The sequence below is a fragment of the Xenopus tropicalis genome, chromosome 1 (assembly GCF_000004195.4).
Source record: "Xenopus tropicalis strain Nigerian chromosome 1, UCB_Xtro_10.0, whole genome shotgun sequence".
NCBI lineage: Eukaryota > Metazoa > Chordata > Amphibia > Anura > Pipidae > Xenopus > Xenopus tropicalis.
The window spans coordinates 80,528,605-80,553,586 of record NC_030677.2 but is presented as its reverse complement, the minus strand read 5'-3'; the positions used below and the strand labels follow the sequence as shown (position 1 = coordinate 80,553,586).

Sequence of the window (24,982 nt, the reverse complement as noted above, 5' to 3'; positions counted from 1 at the left end):
TTTTAATTCTTAACTCATATTGAACATGGAAATACATTGCCCCTTTAAAATTGAATAAAAATGTTATACTTTATCAGGGTTATGCCTCACACCATTGGCATACGTACCACTGCAAGGAGTCAGTTTACAGTCCCTCATAGACTCTGGTTTCTCTCCATCACACTGATCACCAGCTCGACACAGAACTTGTCTCACTTCGATCCCTTCGCCACATGTCACGGAGCACTAAATGGAAAATGCAACTGCTTAATGCACAGACCAAATGCACAGATGTGCTTTCTCAACACAGGCTATCTACACTTTCCCATATGCTGTCATGATCTAGACCCATATGGGAAGTCTGAAAAAAACAAGACTGATTCCTACATAAAGTATATTTAAGCAATAAAGTTTTATACTGCAGTATTGTTTTATTTAGGGTCGCTCTGTTCATGATTTTTCACTTTAATTAAGATTTTGGAAAATAAATAGGAATGTATCACCACATGGAAAAAAACAAGGGGAATAATGCAAATGAAGTATATAGGTTTTGGCAGGGGGAAAAACAATGTTACTCACATCTTGCGGCACTGTAGCTGGGAGGCTTTGGGGTAAGTCCCAGAATGCGTTATGAGACAGAGTAAAAGAACTGAAAAACAGATCTATGAATGCACGTGGTTCCAGCAGAATTAACCTAACTTTGCTGCATATGCTGTGTAAAAGTGAAACCTGCTTTGTTTTGCAAAAACCCTGTTGTAAATACAACATAGGCAATTAACTGCTAGAACAGGGTCCCCAACCTTTTTTACCCTTGAACCACATTCAAATGTAAAAAGAGTTAGGGAAAACCACAAGCATGAAAATATATACCTGGGGATACCAAATATCATATTCTAAAACTGAAAGAGAGTATTTAAGCACTATTCTGCAACAGCATGAACATGTTATAAGCAAATAAAAAAGCCTCTCAAAGAAAAATAAGTCCCAATTTCCCTAATAAAATGTACACCTATTTAAAAATAGCATATGGAACATTAATTTAACTGATAGTACTGTTCAAATGAAATACATTTGGCAATATGATAATATAAGCAATGTTTCAGTACCATTAGGGAATTTATGTTAAAAAAACAAGATAAAAGTGAATTATTTTTATAATAATCCAAACCAGAGAGATGGGGCATCAATTTTCTTTTTATAAGTGGAGAAAAAAAAAATTCTACAGCTGAATTATTCTGCAAGTGAATCAATAAACACAACTGATATATATCAGCATGTCTCAAACACAGCCACCACTTGTAAGATGACAGGAAAACATTAGAAACAGAGCCCTAAACAAAATGTATATTGATTGCAAAACATGGGCTCATTTTCACTCAATATTAAGATAATGCTGACAAATGTAGAGCTATTTAATTTAAGCAATGTTTTCTTGATTCGAAACTTACGTCACATTCACAGGTAGTGATATCATTTAAAGCAGTCCTTAAGAATTAGAACTAGGGGACCAATTCACACAGTTAGGTGTCTTGTACAATAGCAGAGCACCTCTGAAAAGCAGGCCCTATGAAATCTACATCTGAAAGGGGGCACAGGAGCATTGCAAAAGTTACACAAATTGCTATTATGTAGTTATGTATAAAGTTATGTATAAGTTACCTTAAAATGTATGCAATTTACATAACTTCCACAAATACTGTCCCACTGGCATAGAATGTATGTAACTTACATAGAAGCTTTTATAACTTGTGTATCAAGCATTGTCAATGCAGAGAAGCTGCACAGGGTCAGGTAAGGGGCAAACTCCACTGACCACCAATGAGTTACATAGTTACATAGTTACATAGTTACATAGGGTTGAAAAAAGACCTGTGTCCATCAAGTTCAACCCATCCAAGTAAACCCAGCACACCTAACCCACACCTACCAATCTATACTCACATACATAAACTATAAATACAACCACTAGTACTAACTGTAGATATTAGTATCACAATAGCCTTGGATATTCTGATTGATACATAAACTATAAATACAACCACTAGTACTAACTGTAGATATTAGTATCACAATAGCCTTGGATATTCTGATTGATCAAGAACTCATCCAGGCCCCTCTTAAAGGCATTAACAGAATCTGCCATTACCACATCACTAGGAAGGGCATTCCATAACCTCACTGCCCTCACCGTGAAAAACCACCTACGCTGCTTCAAATGGAAGCTCCGTTCCTCTAATCTAAAGGGGTGACCTCTGGTGCGTTGATTGTTTTTATGGGAAAAAAGAACATCCCCCAACTGCCTATAATCCCCTCTAATGTACTTGTACAGAGTAATCATGTCCCCTCGCAAGCGCCTCTTTTCCAGAGAAAACAACCCCAACCTCGACAGTCTAACCTCATAGTTTAAATCTTCCATCCCCTTAACCAGTTTAGTTGCACGTCTCTGCACTCTCTCCAGCTCATTAATATCCTTCTTAAGGACTGGAGCCCAAAACTGCACTGCATACTCAAGGTGAGGCCTTACCAGGGACCTATAAAGGGGCAAAATTATGTTCTCATCCCTTGAGTCAATGCCCTTTTTTATACAAGACAGCACTTTATTTGCTTTAGTAGCCACAGAATGACACTGCCTGGAATTAGACAACTTGTTATCAACAAAAACCCCTAGATCCTTCTCCATTAAGGAAACCCCCAACACACTACCATTCAGTAGATAGTTTGCGTTTATATTATTTCTACCAAAGTGCATAACTTTGCACTTATCAACATTGAACCTCATTTTCCAGTTTGCTGCCCAGTTATCTAATTTTGTCAAATCGCTCTGCAAAGCGGCAGCATCCTGCATGGAACTTATAGTTTTGCACAATTTAGTGTCATCAGCAAAAATAGAAACAATACTGTCTATGCCCACCTCCAGGTCATTAATAAACAAGTTAAACAGCAAAGGCCCAAGGACTGACCCCTGCGGTACTCCACTAACCACACTGGTCCAATTAGAAAATGTTCCATTTACAACCACTCTTTGTACTCTATCCTTCAGCCAGTTCTCTATCCAATTACAAATATTATGTTCTAGGCCAATATTCCTTAATTTGATCATTAACCTTCTGTGAGGTACTGTATCAAACGCTTTAGCAAAGTCCAAGTAGATGACATCAACTGCCATTCCAGCATCAAGGTTCCTACTCACCTCCTCATAAAAGGCAACTAAATTAGTCTGGCAAGATCTGTTACGCATAAAACCATGCTGGCACAAACTAATAGTATTGTGAACTGCAATGTATTCAAGTACCCTATCCCTTATTACCCCTTCCAAAAGTTTTCCTACTACTGATGTCAGACTAACAGGCCTATAGTTTTCAGGCTGAGAACGGGATCCCTTTTTAAATAACGGCACCACATTAGCAATCCGCCAGTCTCTTGGCACCATGCCAGACCTCAATGAATCCTGAAAAATTAAGTGAAGAGGTTTGGCAATCACAGCGCTCAGCTCATTTAATACCCTGGGATGAATCCCATCCGGCCCTGGACCTTTGTTTACCTTTACATGTTCAAGTCTCTTTTGAATTTCCTCCCGAGTGACCCATGCGTCAGTAGCTAAATTACTAGAACTGGGCATATTACAAGGGAAGCCTTCATTATCTGGCTCCTCAGATGTATAGACAGATGAAAAATAAGAGTTCAAAATTTCAGCTTTTTCCCCGTTTTCATCAACCAACGTACCCCCCCGTGATAATAAAGTTCCCACCCCTTCTTGCTTCATTTTTTTACTATTCACATAATTAAAAAATAATTTTGGATTCTTTTTACTCCTAGCAGCAATATCCCTTTCCATCTCTATTTTAGCTTGCCTGATAGCTTTTTTGCATGCTTTATTTGCTTCCTTGTACCTGATGAAAGTTTCTGCTGTCCCAGCTAACTTGAATGCCCTAAAAGCACGTTTTTTCTTACCAACCTCGACAATAACACTTTTATTCAGCCATAAAGGTTTTGCTTTGCGATGCCTCTCCTTGCTTACTAGGGGGATATACTGTTGCGTATACCTACAAAGCAATGTTTTAAAGATGTTCCATTTTCCTTCTGTGTCTAACCCCATGAAAAGCCTTTCCCAGTTGACACATTGCAGAGATGCCCTTATACTGGCAAAGTCTGCACGTCTAAAATTGAGTGTTTTAGTTACTCCCTTATAGCGCTGTCTCTGCAGCATTATCTCAAAGGAGACCATGTTGTGATCACTGTTCCCCAAATGCTCACCCACACAAATGTTAGAGATAAGTTCATTATTATTAGAAATCACCAGGTCCAAAATAGCGTCATTCCTAGTGGGTTCTTGAACTGCCTGAAATAAAAAGTTGTCATTTAGCATATTTACAAACCTACTAGCTTTTTCTGACTTAGCCACCCCATTACTCCAGTCAATGTCCGGATAATTAAAGTCCCCCATAACAACAACTTGACCCAGTTTTGAAGCCTCCTCCATTTGCAACAATAGCTGGGCCTCATCCCCCTCATCTATACGGGGTGGTTTATAACATACACCAATGATCATTTTCTTTGTGACCTTCAGCCCTACTGAAATTTCTACCCAAAGAGATTCGACGTTTTCATTGGTAATGTCTTTATTACATGGCTTTAAGTCTGACTTTACGTAAAGACAAACCCCTCCACCCTTTTTAATCTCTCTGTCCCTCCTAAAAAGTGTATACCCATTTAAATTCACAGCCCAGTCGCATTTATCATCCCACCAGGTCTCAGTGATACCTATTAAATCATAATTTTCAATACATGCAATAGCTTGCAGCTCCCCTAATTTACCCGACAAGCTACGCGCATTAGCCAGCATGCAGCGGAGATTATTACTTCTCCCTCTGATGTTTACATTAGCTAAGGGAGAATTAGAGCTAAGGCAATTATGAGACTGCTTTCCTTGTAACGGAAGCTCCTTATCTGATAAACTATATGCCCCCCTCACTCCTCCCCCACAACCCTTTGCTAGTCCCCCTACCCCGTCTACACTAATTTTCCCATGGAATTCTAGCTCACCCACCCCCCCCTTGTCTAGTTTAAACACTCCTCCAACCTCTTAACCATTCTCTCCCCTAGCACAGCAGACCCCCTTCCATTGAGGTGCAATCCGTCAGGGCTGTATAGATTGTACCCCAAGGAAAAGTCAGCCCAGTGCTCTAGGAACCCAAACCCTTCCTTCCTACACCAAGACTTTAGCCACGCATTTAGCTCCCTAAGCTCCCGCTGTCTCCCTAAACTTGCACGCGGCACCGGCAAAATTTCCGAAAAAATGACATTGGAGGACCTTTGCCTAATCTTAGAGCCTAGATCCCTGAACTCACTCTTTAAAGTCCCCCACCTACCGTTCATTTTGTCGTTAGTACCGATATGTACCAAGACAGCCGGGTCTTGCCCAGCCCCTCCCAATAATGTGTCAACCCGATCAACCACATGCCGAACCCTGGCACCAGGAAGACAGCAAACTGTCCGGTTGAAGCGATCCGCTTGACAGATTACCCTGTCCACTTTCCTAATGATCGAATCCCCTATAACCACCATCTGTTTAGGCCTAGCTCTGCTCTCCTCCCCACCACTACTAGTGAAACTGGTCTCCCGGCTGTTAGAGAGATCAGCCTCACCTAGAACCGCCAATCCAGAGTTCACACTCCCATCTTCTTCACACAATCTGGCAAATCTGTTGGGATGCGCAAACCCTGGAGCAGCCTCCCTTTTCCTTTTCCCCACACTAGATTTTCTAACTGTCACCCAGCTTACTGCCCTATCATCCTTTTGCTGCTCCCCTCCCCCCCTACTATCTGACCCCACTAGTTCTTGTTCAGTTAACAAGAGACCCCTCTCAAGATTGTTGATTGAACGCAGTGTTGCGACGTGTTCCTCTAGGACTCTAACGCGAGCCTCTAAAGTGGCAATTCGCTCACATCCACAACAGAGGTATGCACTTTGGAACTGTTGTTCCACAACTGCATACATGTGGCAGGCTGTGCACTGTGTCAGACCTTCAATGTTGCTACCACTCATTCTCCCAGTTACAAGAACAGTTAAACAAAAATAGGTGTAAGGACTTGTAGTAAATACCTTGTTTTACCTTATTTTTAACTCCCTTAGTGTTTAACTCCTGAGTTTATAACTCCACTTACAGAGTCCCACTTAAAGAGCAAATAAAAGAGTTCAAATATTTAAGGTAAATTCCACTGCTCCCCACTCCCAATGAACTGACTAATTAGCTCCAGTGGTGTAACTAGATGTTACTGGGCCCCACAGCGAAACACTGGTAATTTGACATATTCTATGAAGATATATTGAAATTGCTCATTAAATAGGGCCTTACTGGCCCCTCTACATTTCGAAGACCCCTGCAACTGGGTCGGCTTCGTTCTGTAGTTACATCCCTGATTAGTACATTAATTAACTATTTTAAAGGAAAACCATACACTAGATTATATGTAAAACCCTGCTTCATCTATATAAAAATGTTCAAAAAAATATAATTTTTTAGTAGTATGTACTATTAGGTACTCCTAAATAGAATATTTCCTTAAGTATTGAGGGCCACCCCCCTGGAATCATACGTTCACAGTGCACACAAACAAACTAAGGGCACACATACATGTTAGTTCTGTCTTTCAGTCTGGTAAGATTCTTCAATAGGGCCCATATTATAATATGTTGGGTAAGTATTTTCTATCTATTTACTAAATGATATGAGTGTCTCCACTGACTACCTATTGGGCTCCACAGTAAGAACCCCTCCCTCCTTGCCTTCAGAAAAATGATTGGCAAGTTTATACCATAGTAGTTGTGATTTAAAAATAATGCAAATTCAACCATTTGTCCTAGCCAAAACCTACCTGCAAGTTGATCATTTGTGTAGCACATAGGATGGGCAAGGCCAAAAATATTGGTACTGTGTGCTTGTGTTCATGGGGGGCTCCATATAAATAACTTGTACAGGGCCCTAAAGTTGCTGATCGAGGCCTTGGGCTGATGTTTAGTACAATGCTCTTCTGCACTTCCAGGTGGGCTAAGCTGGGGTGCATTTTCCAAGAACAGAGTACTAGATTTGATCAAAAATTAGTTGCCTGGTAATTTTATCACCACAGGGATTTGCTTCTGATCCAGGCAGAAAAGGTGGAAGTGTTGCAATAATAAATGATCCTGTCTAAGTAAATATACTCTTGTACAGCATATAAGAATTATTAACCTCAGACCATGCCCCTGTTTTCCACTGGGCCAGACAAGGCACTCTATTGCAAGGCCTTCTGCTTTCTGGGCGATCTCCATTGCAGTACTTGCTGTGAACTGAACGATTGGTACCATCATGGAGGGGCTGGATGCATCGTACAGAACGAATTTGGTAGCCAGAACTTCCACAGCTTTTTGTGCAGTGTTCCCATGCATCTGTTATCCAGCTAATAAGATAAAGATCCTCATTATTATATTATTTAAACCAATTTCATTCCAGTCACTGCTAAATATTAGATGGCATTAGAGTTTCATTGAACCTATCAGTTTCATCAAAATTTATAGTTTATCACACACTTTGCTTATTTCTATACAACACCAGTAATCTCATAATCTTGGGACATTTGTGAAAACAGAAAGTTAGACAAGTATTACATACTTCTTTGGCAGCAATTTAATATTTTACCAGGTAATGTGCTTTTCTCAGTCATTACACAAATTAATTACTCTCTCATATAATTAAACCAAGAAAACAATGGGAAGATAAATTAGGATTAAAACTCACATTGGCTGGGTGCATTCTTGAAGATTGCACATTCTGCGAATTGGCTTAGGCTTCTTATTTGCTTCACAGAAGCTGCGGTGAACCATTTTGTTATCGCTTTTCCTACGGCATCCGTATTTTGTGTATTGAAAGCCTGAAAGAATAATAAATAAGTCTCACTTATAATTCAAAGAATAAATGCAAATGTAAAGCAAAAGTTTGCTAAACCATTGAACTATATAGGATGTACTTATAAAACCTATTATTTGCAAACTTACAATAACATGGATTTGAAAACCCTAATTACACCTACTTAAAGGAGATGGAAAGGCAAAGTCACTTGGGGGTGTCAAAATGTTAGGCACCCCCAAGTGACTTAAATCGCTTACCTTCTACCCCGGGCTGGTGCCCCTGTTCGGAGAGAACGGCACCAGCCCAGGGTAGCTGCCAGCGCTTCCTCCTTCCGTCTTCTGTCGCGCGTGCATGCGCAGTAGAGTGAAAAGCCGAACTTTAACAGAGAAGGGTAGGGTGCTATGAGACAGGCAATAGAGGCACGCATTTCAACGTTACTTTAGCATCTGCATCTGAGGTCAGAGTGCTTGCCTCTGTTCTATTGCATACTGAGGTCCCATTATAGATGGTCAATATTACTTTGTTCACCCTACCATTCCATATACATTGTGTCCTTTGATTTTTTTTTTTGCTGGCAGTGTCACTAAGGGGCAGATTTATTATGCTGTGAAAAAAAACAATGACAAAATGTGTAGGCTTCACTGTGTAAAAAACGGTATAAAATCTCCATTTATTTTACACAGCTTTTTACAATGTTTTACCCACCACAATAAATAGGCCTCTAAGAGTCTAGATTGGCCAATACATAGTAAGAAAACCCAAGAAAGCTCTTAATCTTGCTTGTGCTTTCTTGCATGGTTTGCTATTTTTTATACATGATTGTTTTTTTTTGTTTGTTTTTTTTAATATAAAGCTTGCCAGCTTTAGGATTATTATTTTTAAAAAACCCAATCATGGATGAAAACAATATAGTGGAAATTGGGCAACTGATTCATATCTTTCTCACATTTTCTTGCTTTGTATTGCCAGAACCAAAGGTACAATCCTTCATAAATCAGGACTTGTGTTTCATTATTATGTGCCTTCCAAAACTTCTCCTATTCACTACCAAAATGAATGGTATACATAATGCCATGCAATTGTAGTGCCTCTGGGTGAAGTTTTGGGGGTCACTGATATGAGATTTTTTTTTTTTTTACTTTAGCTTTATTTGCACAAAAAGACAAACATAGCAATGAAGTACAGCAGTGTCTCCATTGTGTGTAAATAACAAACATAATCACAGAAATCATTAAAAATGTGACAGAGAACCAGAAACTATAAGAAAAAAGGATAAGAAAGAGAGTGGTAGCAGCTAAAGGGATTCAGGATCGTGACTGGGGTTGGATGGTGTCATGTGTCCCAGAGCTTATGATAGTGGACAAGATTGTCCTCCATTCCTCCTGCTGATTGTTCCATTACGTTTCTGTTGTTTATTTGTGCTATACTCTCTTGTATTGTAGATTAGATTTTGTTTTTCCAGTTTTTGGCAATAAGCGTAGTGGCTGCATTGAACATATGGAATAGTAGTTTCTTAGTCACTTTTGGATATTTGATCGGAGATATTTCTAAAAGGGCTATTTCCATTTTATGGTCCAACTAATTTTTATGTCCAGTGGGGGTATGCATTCGTATACCTGTCCCTGAGACAACACAACCAAGCAATGATATTGTTTCCAGGATTCGGCAAAGATTTGTTTTTTCAGCAGGATTCAGCCGAATCCATGTGCCTGGTCAAACTGAATCTGAATCCTTAAAAATTAAGTGACTTTTCAATATATAATATAATAATAATATATCCTTCCACTCAAATTGGAATGAATGTCTGAATGAATGTAGGGTGTTGTGCAGGATACTGATGGGCAGTGCTTGTGTCTTACCTGTATTTACATTAGTATTCATATTGTTGGATTTGACAGGGCCAATAGGTCATTGTCTGTGAAAAGGCAGATTTTATGTGTCTGTGCCTGTTGCAGCAGTGATCCTTGATATATCTGGATTTGCTCTAATCATTTGAGCTAATGGTTCCACCATCAGTGCAAATACAGTATAGGGGGAATACGGAAAATCATAGGCATATGATTAAGGGCCGAAGAGCTGCACATATTTGAATGCACCTGGGACACCAAAGGATATCCACACCCGACTATCCTGTATCGGGTTGCCTCGGAACGATGGCTTGGGTTCTTTTTTTTATTCTTTTTTTCCTCCATGCCATCTCTATTGATTGTGTACTTCAGTCCTGCTTCTGTGGCTCTGTGTCTTTTAGGGTAGAAAAGACCCTGGGCTTTAGTGGCGCCACTTTTATGCACCCAACATGTGGACTGACATGCTCCACCCCCCACTGCTATGAGATTTTGAGGTTAATCCCAGACAGCATGTTTGAATGATCACTTTAATATTAATACTTTTATGGCACGTTTGGAGGAAGCCTATGGTAATTTTAGTGTAACTGAGAAGCAGTTCAAGGAGCCGTTCTGAAGATAATGCAATTTGTTTTTATAATTACTCTCTGCAACACATTTTATTTAAAACAGCTAGTGGGTCCCAAAAAGAGAAGATGAGGATACTTTTTTAACAGTGTGATTAAAACTGAAGAATTTAGCTCCATATGCATGATGTGATTATTGAGTTTAATGCCAAACCTTTTTCTTGTTTTGTTTTAGGAAACCTACCTCCACCACATGGTTTTGAGCACTGAGACCAGCTCTTTAAGGCCCACTCATAAGTGTCCGATTCCTCTTGCAGTACATTGTTGTGGCTTATTGTTGGAACAGAATCTTCATGAATTATATATTTATATGTTAAACTGGACTTTGTGTCATTCTCCTGAGGAATAACCTTTATAAATGACAAGACAGAACAGAAGTTTATATTTTATATTAACATACAATACAACAGATAGCCTAAAACATTACTCAAAGTAAGTAAACACCCTTTTATAAATATTTGTGTTTTTCCACTAGCAGGAGGCTACAAATGAGTATGAGTTTCATAGATCCACATTTCTCCTATAGTCTATCCATCAAAAATACAGATGATGACTGTTACCAGATGGTGGTGACATTGTATTTGTGGATCTGTTTGTCCCATCTGAAATTTCAAACATTTATTTGTCTTTCTAACTTTATTTTAAATGACTTGACAAACAGATTGATAACCTTGAAATGTATTCAGCATGTGTAATGAGTAAATACAGGTATGGGACCTGTTATCCAGAATGCTCAGGGCCTGACATTTCCCAGACAAGGGATCTTTCTGTGATTTGGATCTCCATACCTTAAGTCTATAGGATTGTTTAGCCACCAATAAGGTTAATGCAGCTTAGTTAGGATCAAGTACAAAGTACAATTTTAGCATTATAATGAAAAAGGAAATCATTTTTATAAATCTAGGTTATATGGGCTTCCCATAATTCACAGCTCTCTGGGTAATGGGTTTTCCAATAATGAATTGTATACTATAAACAAACTGCATTTCGCACTAATATACCAATGCTACTCCTGACACAGTTACTATGAGGCAACATATTTCCTGTAGGAATTTGAGTAAACTGTAAATTTTTTGACCCCAAGCTCAAAAGATGCTTTGATTTCTATAAAACATTTCCAGCTTCAGTAGCCAAGTTTTTTTCATGCAAATGCTTTTTTTCTTAAATAAACTGTGACAATATAGGTTTTTAATAAAATATTTACAAAAACAGAACAGATATAAGTCAGGGGCCATTTGATTTATTTTTGTACAGTTGTTACTGGATATTCTAATTCCTTTTCTAGAACAGCTTTATAGAGTATTCTCTCGTTAACGCTTATGCATCAGCACACTATGAATAATTCACTCAATAAAGTTCACAGACTAATCATGATTGCCAGTACTGACTGAACCACAGTTTGAATTCTGCCTATTATTTTGTATTTTAAGAGATGAAAAGGACTGCTAAATCAGTTTAGGACATCCACTTTAGTACCCAACAATAATAGCTAGCTCTAGCAATAACTTTAGAGCAGTGATCCCAACCAGTGGCTCGCGAGCAACATGTTGCTCACCAACCCCTTGGATGTTGCTCTCAGTGCCCCCAAACCAGGTAGTTATTTCTGAATCCCTGACATGGAGGCAAGTTTTGGTTGAATAAAAATAAGATTTACTACCAAATAAAGCCTCCTGTAAGCTTGGACAAAAGATATTCAAACTGATGGTGCCCATTTAGGAATATCTCTATTTATCTTAGCAGCAGTAAGATTTGTTTTGCTCACCTGCACCCTCTTCCATTTATAAGCCAAACACCCTGGTTATGGAAGACTTGAGATTATCAAAATTAGCTTTCCAGTGCATTTCCTGACGCAAATAAGAAAATAACAAAATAATATAACATTTCTCATACAAGCATTAACATTCCTCATACATACCAGCACCACAATGGCATCATGCAAAGGTCCGTCTGTGTGCACTGTTTCAATGTCATCTTCAATTATGTACTCCCACTCTACGCCAAGGTCAATGAATGAGCGGGACTTTGCTTCTTCCCCTTTTCCATTTAGTATGTAATGTCCTGTAGCCTGATTTTTAATAGCTATAGAAAAAAAAACACATTGTCAAACCAAATTATATACTGCAGCTACTTACATTGCTATACATATCAGAAAATTATGCCATTTTTTATACTTCCTCACACTTGGCATAACCCAAAAATGGCAAAAGGGACAAAATTTATGACATAAAGAGTTGTAAAATGGTGTTCAAAAAGCAACAGGAGCATTATAACTATGCATGATTTTACTGTAAGTTTTATTCCACTATTCCTCTACCTTTTTTTCAGAAAAACTGGTTCCATTCTTCCAGATTTTGGGAAGTAAACGGGTAAGGATCTTTTAAACAGGGGCAAGCTTCAGCGAAATTACTACACCGCATGCCTTTCACTGAACTCCTTATTATACTTAGCCTTTCCTTGTCTTTTAAAATAACTTCATAATACGGATCCAGGTGTATAGTGATTATTGAAATGAATTACTTTCACTGAACTCCTTATTATACTTAGCCTTTCCTTGTCTTTTAAAATAACTTCATAATACGGATCCAGGTGTATAGTGATTATTGAAATGAATTACATTGATACAATATAAAATGAATTTTAATTAACTGTTTAATATAGTTTAATACTTTAACAATGAAAGCAAATAAAAATAATTATTTGGTGATTTTATGGTATAACAACATATAGGGGCCTATTAATTAAAGTACGATTGAGTCCAAACGCAAAAAATTTGTATTTTTTCTAAGTTTTGTCACAACGAGTACGAAAGTTTCGAAATTCATTCAAGCTTCGGTATCGTGACTTTCCTTGGGCCAAGCTGGAGCCGCAGAGTGCCTTTGAGTCCTATGGGAGGCTTCCAAAATCATGCACTGAAGGATCAAATTCAGAAAGTTTCTGAACTTTTGGACCATACCGCGATATTTTCGTACGACCACAATACGTTTTTTTGTGCAATTAATGCACAACATAAATTATTGTATTTAATACAAATTTTTTGCAATCGTACTTTTTAAGATCCAAAATTCGGACTGATAAATCAGCCCCATAATGTAAGCAATACTCTACTGCAGTCTAAAGATTAAATTCGGACTGATAAATCAGCCCCATAATGTAAGCAATATTCTACTGCAGTCTAAAGATTAAATTCGGACTGATAAATCAGCCCCATAATGTAAGCAATATTCTATTGCAGTCTAAAGATTAAATTCGGACTGATAAATCAGCCCCATAATGTAAGCAATATTCTATTGCAGTCTAAAGATTAAAATACTGAGTGCACCAAATTTGATTTGTATATTAAAATAGGTGTTATTTTCCATCCTTCCTCCATTTCTTGATACTGCTCTTCACATATCTATCAATCTTTCTTTGTCTCTACACTTACTTGAATTCCCTCCTAAATCGATACCTCAATTTGCCTTTTTTATTTCATAGTTATCAATTTACATTTAACAGATATCTATTTTATTCTGTGCTTCAGTGCACACTTCTGAGCAGTCTATAGAGGGCAGCAAAAACATTTCTGTTCCCTGACATGGATGGATATGTGCAGATCTGTGTGGTAGACTAAAATTTTGGCTGTAATTTTTTATTATCCTAAAATCTTGTAGAATTTTAAATAGCTTAATGTGTGCATTTTTATATTATAGATCTGTAAATACTGTGGTTCAGTTTATTTGCAAAATAATCTAAACATGTAAACCCAGTTTAGTAGCAATGCAGAACAAAAGGAAAATAAAACATAAACTAACAATTGGAATAGGACTTAACCCCTGAATGATTTTAATGAAACAAAATGGTGACCAAAATTAGGTAAAAAACAATATTTATTATTACTGTACTATTGCCAACAATTACTTGAAAATTAAACCTAACCCATAAAAACACTGAAAAACAGGAGAGGCCCCTCTATATGTATGTGTATTACAATTCTAAATATCAACTGGCCAGCGAAATTATGCATTATTCAATCATAAAAACCAAACAAATAATAAATGGCCATATTATGCTATGTAAACTGGAATATGTACGTTGCAACTGCATTTAGTACATCCTGGTAGAGTGTGGATTATATAACCAATCCAAGTCGATGATGTAGCATTTCACAATAAGTAGAGAGTACAAAGAAGTGCAATTAAACTGGTAATGGGGATGGAAGATTTAAACTATGAGGTTAGACTATCAAGGTTGGGGTTGTTTTCTCTGGAAAAGAGGCGCTTGCGAGGGGACATGATTACTCTGTACAAGTACATTAGAGGGGATTATAGGCAGGTAGAGGATGTTCTTTTTCCCATAAAAACAATCAGCGCACCAGAGGCCTTTAGATTAGAAGAACAGAACTCTCACTTTTTATGGTGAGGGCAGTGAGGTTGTGGAATGCCCTTCTGAGTGATGTTGTGAATGCAGATTCTGTTAATGCCTTTAAGAGGGTCTAGGAAGATCTCTTGAACAAGCATAATATCCAAGGCTATTATGACACTAAAATCTGCGAATAGTATTGATGTTGGTATGTATATGTTATGTATGTGAGTGTATAGATATGTCAGTATGGGTCTGTGTGTGTGTGCACTGGGGTTTGCTTGGAAGGGTGGAACTTGATGGTCTTTTTTCAACCCCCCCCCCCCCATAATTATGTAAGTTTATTAGTATGGGATAATTTCTAGTTTGTCCATGTTGCCTTCAGTTCCAGCACAGCATATAGAAAATATGCCACATTCAGTCAGATAGAATCACTAACAGCCATCATGGAGCCATTGTAGAAGGAGAGAAAAGGAGAAGAGGGGACCTGCTTCCGTGCAGCACAGAATGGATTTGACAACTGTAATACACATTCATATAGAATGGCCCCAACCATTTCTCATGACTGTTTTTATGGGTTGGGTTTATTTTTTAAATCATTGTTGGCAGTGGTAATAATAAATATTGATTTTTTTTACCTAATTTTTGGTCACCATTTTGTATCATTAAAATCAATCAGGGTTTAAGTTAAGTTTTCATTTTTCACATATAATAGCAATGTTTATCTGTGATAAATTACAGAAAAATGAAACACAATCATTCTGATGCAGTATATTGTATCTTCCCAGTGCTCCATTGTAATCTGGGGAATAGCTCACCGCTACTGTTTTCATAAAGAAAACAGCTATGTCTCTGCACCCCAAAAAAATCTGTAAATGTATAGGAAATTATATTCTTATGGCAATGTTGGCAGTGACATATGGACCATTTGCTTTGGCATTTCTCAGTTGTGGTCTACCTACTAGATTACCTAGTGGTGATTGGTGGACAAAGGTAATCTTGAATGCAGCCGTTTTCCACATGAGATAGTGAAAGGCAAAACACCTCATGTGCCATAAGCCTAAGACCAGTTTTAAAAAGGACAGTGTACAACAATGGTAGTTTTCATGAACTAGGCAGCAGTGATCATTCCATTTAGGGCATAATTGCCTAAGCAAGGTTTTTTTAGAAGGTTTTTCTGCATCAGATACAATATGTCAGTGTTTAGTTTTCATATAACATGTTTTGAGTAAAATAGGTTCAGTGGCAGAAGGCCTGTGGCGCTGAAAGGGGAGGCCAGCAGTACCGCATCAGTAGGCATCCTGTGGAGGCCTGACGGGCACTGCGCCCATAAGTCTTTAGTTACAGCACTGAGTATGTTGATTAATATCTGCATGTGAGTATCTGTTAACACCTATCCAGTCTTGAAACCAATAATAAATCAAAAATCAAGCATATAATAAAGCATTCAAGGTATGAGTAGTTTAATCTGGCAAAACTTTTTTTCTCTTTGCATTCCTCACAGCAAACCACTGAATTGTACAGCATAGATAGAAGAAATTAGTTCAGTTGTCTGCAGTGCTCTACACAGATTGCCTTTCAATTATGGCAGGATTTTATGGTTATATAAGCTAAATCAAGTTTTCAAGACCACATGAAAAATAATTCCCTTTAAAACATTTAAACAGAGTTATCTTAAATATTATTTTACCTAAACTGGACAGAAAACTATAAATGTATAGCTTACTGAGTTCAAAGAACAGACTTATAAAAAAAGTTGCCATATAGGTTATATATAGCATATAGCTTATTCCCCAGAGATGACAGCGAAGGTTCTTGCCATTTAACTCACTGTAGATATGTAAATGGACTATAGGTATTCCTTCAGCCAAGTCAAGCAATACTGCAGTACCCATTCAAAAAGATAAATCTTCAGCAAAGAAATCTTCTGTAAACAGAACGCTATTATCTTATAGTTTACTGAATATTTAACCCCCTCCCCAAAAAATAATGTCAAATTGCTCAGATTGTTTTTTGGAACACTTTTGCAATTGGCATGCGTTTTCTATTCTGTTGTGTTTTCCTGATATTGTGTCTTTTCCCAGTAAAGCTGAGCAGGCCCATAGACACCCAGAGGATCACTAGTTGCAAAGTTCATTCTCTCATATAGAATTGAAAGATTAAAATGGTAATGAGACAGGAAGAGAAAACTATTAGAATAGTTTCCGGAAGCACAGCCTTCATCAGATATTAAACCCTCTGTTGGGTCAGCCAGTTAACCACTGTAACAGCCTGATGCTGCTGAAGAAATGCACATTAACAGAATAGAACTAGAAATATTATTAAATTGCAACAGAACAGAAAAAAATTAAAATATGTATATTATTACATTATGTTTTTGGGGCAGGGGGTTTCAATCATGTTTAAGGAAAAATAAATGGAAGATAAACTGTTTATAAATAGGGTATATTTTTCACTTCAAGTGGTTTGTGAAAGGCAACGCTCATTTGCAAGATACTATAAAATGCATAAAATATCCATTTTACAGTGACTAAATGCTGCTTTCTCTGAGTATCACATTCTGAATGTTATTTATTTGGCTTCATATTGTTGTGTTAACATTCAGGAATGAGGCCAGTCTCCAGGAGAGAAACACTTACCAAGAACATGAGGAGAGGCCTCGTCTTCTTGGATAAACACATGTCTAGCACCAGGGGGGATGTCAAACATCTTTAGGTACCCTATACATGTGTTGTAATTGCACAGCAAATAGAGAAGAAGAAAATAATAGCTAAGGTTAGCATAGAATTAAATCATAGCAGAAGGCATGGGAGGAAAAATGGTTAAGTGCAGACAATAAGTATCATTTTATGACAAGCTTCAATCCAGTGTCTTGTCTTTCCTAGAGGAGAAAGTTAAAAGGAGTGACTCACTCGTTATGATCATCGTCTGATGATTATTTTCCGCATGGATGCGGAAAATAACAGAATGGGACAAAATATTCATTTTTCTCATGTCAGCCCATGATTTCATTAATTAAGAAAACTGCATAAAACATTAGTAGTGTTGGTGTGAAGATTTTTTTTTTTTTAACCACAGTTCAGACATGGGGAATGAACATTTTGTTTGTTTTTGCAGCAACGCTTGTTAGATATTGCTGTGGGAGCTTCCACCCCTGGCCTTTATTCGCATCACAGATTATCTGTAATCTGGGATGCCACTTACCCACAAGATTTTTAGAGTGCCTTGACTCAGACAGGGTGATGTTTCGAGCTCCCTTAGGTAATGTAAATGCTCCTCTTGTTTTCCCTTGAACAGAACATCATGAATTAGTGTACTGGCAACATTATTATTTTTTCATCGACTATTTTATGTACTTTAAATCTATACTGGATGCAGATCTATTTCAAAAGAGAATTTTGTGGCCTTTACCTTTATTCTGGTGGCATTTTCTTCCATAAAAAATAAAAAACTATGGCCAAGCAAAGAATTTGGTATGACACGGGCCACATACAGTATGTTAGTAAAAATATTACTTTAGTTAAAATGTGGAAATATTTCCAATAATTTCTGAAAAATCATCGTTTGCAATTTCAGAAATAAAGTATATCTGGTAGTTTAGTTTTTATCATAATAATGCATTACAATGCGGTTTGTCTGCATTTTTTTCACTTTCCTGTAGTATGTATGGGGGGGGGGGTCATTTACTTAGACAGCCACAAGTGCAGTTGCACTACAATGAATGCAATTACAGTGCTTATTGACACTATTCATTAAAGGACATGTCAACCCCAAAAATATATATATATTTTTTTTGCCTAATAAAAGAAAACATAATTCTAAGCAACTTTACAATATCAATTTATTAAAATTATTGCTTTAAAAGTTATTTGTAAATGTAACTGCTATTGAAAGCAGCATTTGCTGAACTCCTGGTTGTTACTTTTTAAACAATGTTGCAAGTGCCAGGCCCCTCCAGCAAGTCAGGTCTGTAAAATCTGCTGGCGTTTGTTTCAAATTGTTTCAAACGCCAGAGCCACCAGGGCAGAGAATAGAAAGTACAGGCAGACACTGCTTTTAATAGCAATTATATATACAAATAACTAAAAAACCATTACAAATATGTAATGAATGTATATTGCAAAGTTTTCTTTCATTAGGCAAAAAAATACTTTTGGGGTTGACATGTCCTTTAAGGATAAACACAGTACTTGAATTTCACTATAGTTGTGCTAAGGGCCATTGTGTACACATGTGTGCCTATTGACACCTTGGAGCTACCACCCCTTTAATGTGGAGATAATTCCAGGGTTCCCACAGCTGGATACGTCAATAGGCACAGAAGACCCAAAGATTCAGACGGAAACATCATTTTAACTCTGTGCTTTGTAAGTGAAACAATTTCAACTCTGATTTGTTGACTTGCTCACTTGCAATTGCTTTAATTTGATGGGTGCACTGGGTACAATTTTGGCAAGTAAAACAGCCACAATTATGCTGAAATAATTTGGCATCATAGGATAAAAACACAGAGATTTGCATCTGAAAAGGCACATTGCACACTGCACTTGCAGTTGTAAATGACCCATATAGTTCTGCCATTATAGCTTGTGTAAAAAGAACAATACTAATAGTCAATGAAAAGATAATAAAATGAAGTGTAGGCGGGTATGTTGTTAGATACTTGCAGATTTCATTTTCCAGCAACTCGAATTCTTTTTGGCACCTCTTGCTTAATTGTTTTCCTGTTGGAAGAGTTTAATTACACTATTTAATGAGTGAATTGCCAGTACTTAGGTAAAGCAATAGAAAAACTGGAACATTTTCTTTTCAGTACAGAAGGATGCTGGGGTCATAGTGCCACTGCTGTGAATAAGATTACTGTTAAAGCAAAACTGACGCTGTTTCAAATGACACTATCTATTTCTGTTAAAATACCAATCAAAGCAATGGACAGGGGGGTCAATGCAATCAGAATAAAAGTGCACAATAAGCCTAAAAATTAAATAGTTGCATTTTCATAGATTATCAGGCTGTACATATAAGTGATATGAGTCTTATGTATGCAGAATTCTAGTGTAGTCTAGACTAGTTATGACCAATAAACAAAAAATGCACATAACACTTCAATAAAGAATAATACATATTTGCTAAAAGATCTCTATAAGAATGCATGAGCCAGACCTAATTTTATGCAATGTTTGAGAATAGATGATAAACCTGAAAATGCAAGACTACAGTATTTGAAGCCTAGTGTATAGCTTTAAATGCGAATTATATATTTACTTGCAAAAGTTCTTTATCTGAAACATATTAATGGGATGTCAGTAATTAAATATGTTTTTCATAGGACAGGTACAGAAATCCAAGACAAAAAAAGAGTAAAATTTGAATCTCAATTTGCATTGGTGACAATGTCTTGGAATGTTTTAAGTTGAATGTCTGAGGATAACAGAGAAAATATTAAAGGAAAGATTCTCATTACAGAATTCAAGCACTCAGACTGAACCAATGTTCCAACAGATCCTCTACAATTTGACAACATACTGTATCTTTTACTCCATGCAAAAATGTCATTAAAATGAATTCAAAGTATTTTGGTATCCGAGTCGTCTTAATATTTATAGAATGATTTTAAAAATAATTTATGAACTGTCTGACCAATAAAATGATAAGCAGGAAGAATATGTGCAGAATTAATTTTGAAAAGCGTCTTTAGTTGAATTTGTTGAGAAATTTCTACCAATATTTTATTTCTTCTGCAGTTTTCCAAACAACGCATTGTTAACATGCATTATTACGTATGCAGAAATATGTTATTACCAGATTTTTTAGGTGTTCTTGTGAATGTTCCCTTCACAGTACGACAATGGGCATTGTCTCCTCCACAAACACCACATTTGTCATCCACCTTATTGGAACCTATTTCCTTGTCACAGCCAACTTTCTGTAATAGAGGAATTCAGAGAAAATATTAAAAATATTTATACATATATATATGTGTGTGTGTCTAAATAAAGCCTTGTTTATTGCATTGCCCTGTGATGGTACTTTCCTAATTGACATCATGTGTGCAGTAGTGATGAGAAAAAATTTTTCACCAGGCATGGATTCGCAGCAAATTTCCGCATTTCGCAACTCTCGCAAAAATTCACAGCAGTCGCGGAAAAATAGACATATGAAAAAACATGGGCAATAAAAAAAAGTTGTGTGACAAACATGTTTCGTGGATTTTTCGCAGTTTCGGGAATTTTCCAGCGAAGCAAAACATAACAAATTTGCTCATCACTAGTGTGCAGGGGATTGCGGGGTTTGGAGGATGCAGGCTGAAGGCAGGCTGAGCATAGTCGACTACTGTAAAGTAGTAAGCCAAATCAGCAGGAGAGCAGGGGGCAAGATAACTGTTCCAAACCCTATTATTAAGTTACAAATCATTAAAAGGCTGCATATATTTTATAACTGATTTAATTGATTACAAAGTTGGTTGAAAAAAGTTTTAGTTGTGTTTGGGTGGAGCTCACCTTTAAACTAACATTTTGATTTTTTTTATACAAGCAAGAATCACATCATTTTCTGCAAAAATATTGTAGCGAGAACTTACAATGCATTCCCCTCTCACACAAATGCTATGTGGGTCTTTGTAGGAGCAGCGAGTCCCATCATGAACAAGTTGTTTCATTGATGCAATGCTTCCAGTTTCTTTAGACTGACAGTAGAGTTGACATCGTTTGTTGGCTGTTTTGTACAGAACACATGGGAAAACAAAATTTATGAACGTGGCAGATAAGGGAATCAGTTACATTAATGATAAATGATGTTTAAAAAAATGTCCCAAGAAGCACAATAGCCTTCCTCTGGATCAACTAGTAGTTAGGCAGGTTATATATAGGCATTATGGTTGAACGTGATGGACGTATGTCTTTTTTCAACCCAACTTACTATGTTACTATGTTACTATGTAATAGACTGTTTTTGGTGAAAATGTTTAGCCATTTGCAAGACTCAATTTCTTACCATCAGGATGTTCATATGGAAGCCAGTGGTGTTTGGCGTTTTGGTACTCAAAGTTTGAGTTTCGTTGTTGACACTGTTGGGCTCTGAAGTCTTCAAAGTGCTTAGGGCATTCTTCAGTATTACAAAGTTGATATTCATAGTTCAAACCAGAGCAGTCCTGGCCACCATTGACTGGCCTATGGAGGTTTTTTAAAGAAAAAAAAAAAAAAAAAAAGAATTACAAACCCCTACAAAGCAACACTTTTAAGATGAAATAAATTTAATGCAAAAATGAAATTATTTTTTTTAAATACAGGAGGAAGATGCTCAATGACCAACGTTTGCTATTGGCTTTTCGTGCTGGGTGTCATTTGCAGGAGCTGTGCCTAATAAACATACTGTACCAAACATATCAAAGTTATTCATGTTAACGGGACTACAGCTGTGTGTGTTGGAGTTAGGCCAAGTTAAAATAATGTATCTCACATGTTTTCTTTATACACTGTGCAAAAAGTAAATAAATCAAATATTCAGACTTGCCAGGTCGGCTTTTAATAAGGAAAAATCTTACTTTTTCCAAGAATGATCATGGTAGCATGATAAGGAATGCTCAAAAGAAATGCAAAATCTATTCCCATCTGCTGTCAGTGGTAGGTTTTGGAAGCAAGGAAAGGAACATCAGCTTCCAATTATGGGTTAGTGGATTTTCAATAATACTCCATCTCTATTATATGTGCTTTGCTTTAATGTACATGAGGATGACAAAAAGCAAAAACATTTCAAGTAGTTACAGATATAAATAAATACACACACACAATCAGGCCAGTTAATGGCCCATTAAAAAAAAAGTTAACTGCAGCTGTTCTTGACTTCACGTCATAAAAATCCTCCAACTTGTAATTATAATTTTGTCCACTCTACCTCATCTAACACTAAACATTTTACATCACATGACAAATTTTAGCATTTAACAACTGTACAATTAAACTGTAGATTATTCTACTATAGTAATAGTATAATATACTATTCTCACATAGTCTTATGGATTAGTGCTTTTTATGCATCAGAATGGCAAACAAGGCAACTTTGAGGTGATTTACCCACCATGTTTTTCCACCCCTGGAAAAGTCTGAACTTGCCCCCTACAACCTTCCATTACTGGCAGTAGGAATAATGTCAGCATCAAAAGTGCAGGTATGGCGAGTACTGCCAGAATCAGTATGTCACTGGGGATAGTTTTATAGTTTGACTTACATTGGGTTGTTACACTGCCGTGTTCTGAAACGGACACCTATACCACAAGTCCTCGAACAGGAGCCAAATTTTGTCCAAGATCCCCAATTTCCATCTTGTTTTACTTGGTTAGTAGTCTTCCACATGCAGTGACCCTTGTAGCACCACTAAGCAGAAGAACAGTAATTGCATTGTTAATTACATACATACGTATAGTAGTACAATGGATAACTGTATTTCATCCTATTTAATGTAGCATCTATTATATCATTTTAAATGCTTTCAATACTTTGTGCCTGCTTATGCTTGGTCACCTTTTATGATATAGTACCATTTTCCACTGATGCCCAGAATTCTTGGTCTACAATGATATGCTAGCTAACCTAACTTACAGCTTTTGGGTACAAAAAAGAAAACTGTCTTTAAATGGCTTAGAAAAATATTTTATTTAAAAGGTGTAAGAAATCACCATGAATGCTATCCTATTTTATGTAGCATTAATATTATCACTTTAAATGCCATTTTGCTTAATTTTTCAGCAATGACTAGGTTACACAGAAGCCTCTCCCTGGAAGGGTATGCCAAGTACTGGCTTATTAAAAAAAAAAAAGCCCCATGTAGAGGTTTTAAAATGCATCAATAACACAATCTGTGTATTTCTGTAACCAGCTCTTGGAACACTTCTCCATTGTCTCATTCCTATGTCTAAATTTAGAATAAAAACTTTAACAGACAAGCATATCCTTTCCTAATGTTTAGATATTTATTGCATTTTCAAGCAATTGCAGATCATCCAGAATTCATTTTGACTTCTGACACTGCAATGCCCATTTTCCAGTTACATAAAAGGCTTACTGTGAGTCAGAAGTCAATAGATTACTTATGTTTCTGTATTATATTGGTACAAAAAAGCGTTGTATATGTGGTGGACATTATATAAAAAGATATTCAAACAATTTAGGCTCACGATATGGAATTGCTGTTGTACCAGACCAGAGGTAAAGCAGCCCTTATGACAATAAGATTATGCACTTCTACAGTTTCCTCATAAGTAATGTTAAAGTCATAGACTGTGACATATATTAAGCTATGGGAACAATGTGGACAAAGATACAATGTGGACAGGTGTGGGTAGTAAGGTGCAAAGATGCCAGTATTTCTTAAACCACAGTGGATAGTACATTCTTGTGATGACCATAAATATTTTGATGTAGTAAAATGTTGTTGATAAGCCTCTACACCACAATCAAGGTAATTCCAGAGAAAGTGACAAATGAGTAAGCAGTTATTCCTGCTCATACACTTCTCTGACATTATTTCCCTTGCTCTCTGTACTATAACATAGTGTTATGATATATTAACATTGTATTGTGATGACATAATTCATTTCAAAATTCTATACAATTTTTGTACCATGTTAGTTCTTAAACACTACTCCTTGTTTGTGTGTGGGGTAGGATGGAGTGAATACTTAAATATACCCTTCCAGGCTTAGTTTCCAATCATGAGCTTGTTTTTCTCCCCCCCCCCCCCACTCAAAAAGTATCCAATTAGATAACTGGCTCCTGATTAAACTAAGGTGTGCATGCATGGTAAGTACTTTTGATATTTCACTGGGGCAAGGATAGGTGTTAATTATCTACAAGCTTTGTGTAAATAATTGATGATAATATTCATGTTCCAGTAGTTGAGCAACTTTACAACATACTAGTTGAGTATTGGCTACTTTGACAGCTGTAGTAGGTTCAGGATTACCCTGCGTCAATAGGCGCAGCAACGCTCTGTTCACAAAGGAAGGCAGGTTGGTCTGAGCCGTACCGAGCACGACTAAATGGAAGTGCATGGAGCACATTTTGCTTTTAATGAAAGTGGTTCAACATGAAACTGATTGTGGGGACCACAACTACACTTGCAGACATAAAGGAGCCCTTCTGACTTGCCAGTAGAAGTGATGGAAGTTTAAGAAAATAAAACTAATGAAAACGTTTCCAGAATACTTTACCCAAAAAGAGAGTCCATGAAAAATTTGCAATAAACACAGGTAATGGTGTATAATTAATCCCTATAAATATACTTTCTACAAATAAAAATTGCATTCCAGCTTG

At 37.0% G+C, this 24,982-nt stretch overlaps 1 protein-coding gene across 1 annotated transcript in view; it reads right to left on the bottom strand.

The window, feature by feature from the left end:
* adamts3 (ADAM metallopeptidase with thrombospondin type 1 motif 3) overlaps nucleotides 1-24,982 on the bottom strand; it is a 113,296-nt gene that overhangs the window by 5,628 nt on the left and 82,686 nt on the right. Inside the window, exons 12-21 of the mRNA XM_012955366.3 lie at nucleotides 22,899-23,044; nucleotides 21,666-21,841; nucleotides 21,253-21,386; nucleotides 20,475-20,598; nucleotides 17,312-17,392; nucleotides 12,250-12,413; nucleotides 10,519-10,684; nucleotides 7,754-7,886; nucleotides 7,208-7,415; nucleotides 108-225 (exon numbers count right to left, since the gene is read on the bottom strand). Coding sequence (XP_012810820.2) covers nucleotides 108-225; nucleotides 7,208-7,415; nucleotides 7,754-7,886; nucleotides 10,519-10,684; nucleotides 12,250-12,413; nucleotides 17,312-17,392; nucleotides 20,475-20,598; nucleotides 21,253-21,386; nucleotides 21,666-21,841; nucleotides 22,899-23,044 — 1,450 coding nt within the window. The remainder of the gene's footprint in view (nucleotides 1-107; nucleotides 226-7,207; nucleotides 7,416-7,753; nucleotides 7,887-10,518; nucleotides 10,685-12,249; nucleotides 12,414-17,311; nucleotides 17,393-20,474; nucleotides 20,599-21,252; nucleotides 21,387-21,665; nucleotides 21,842-22,898; nucleotides 23,045-24,982) is intronic.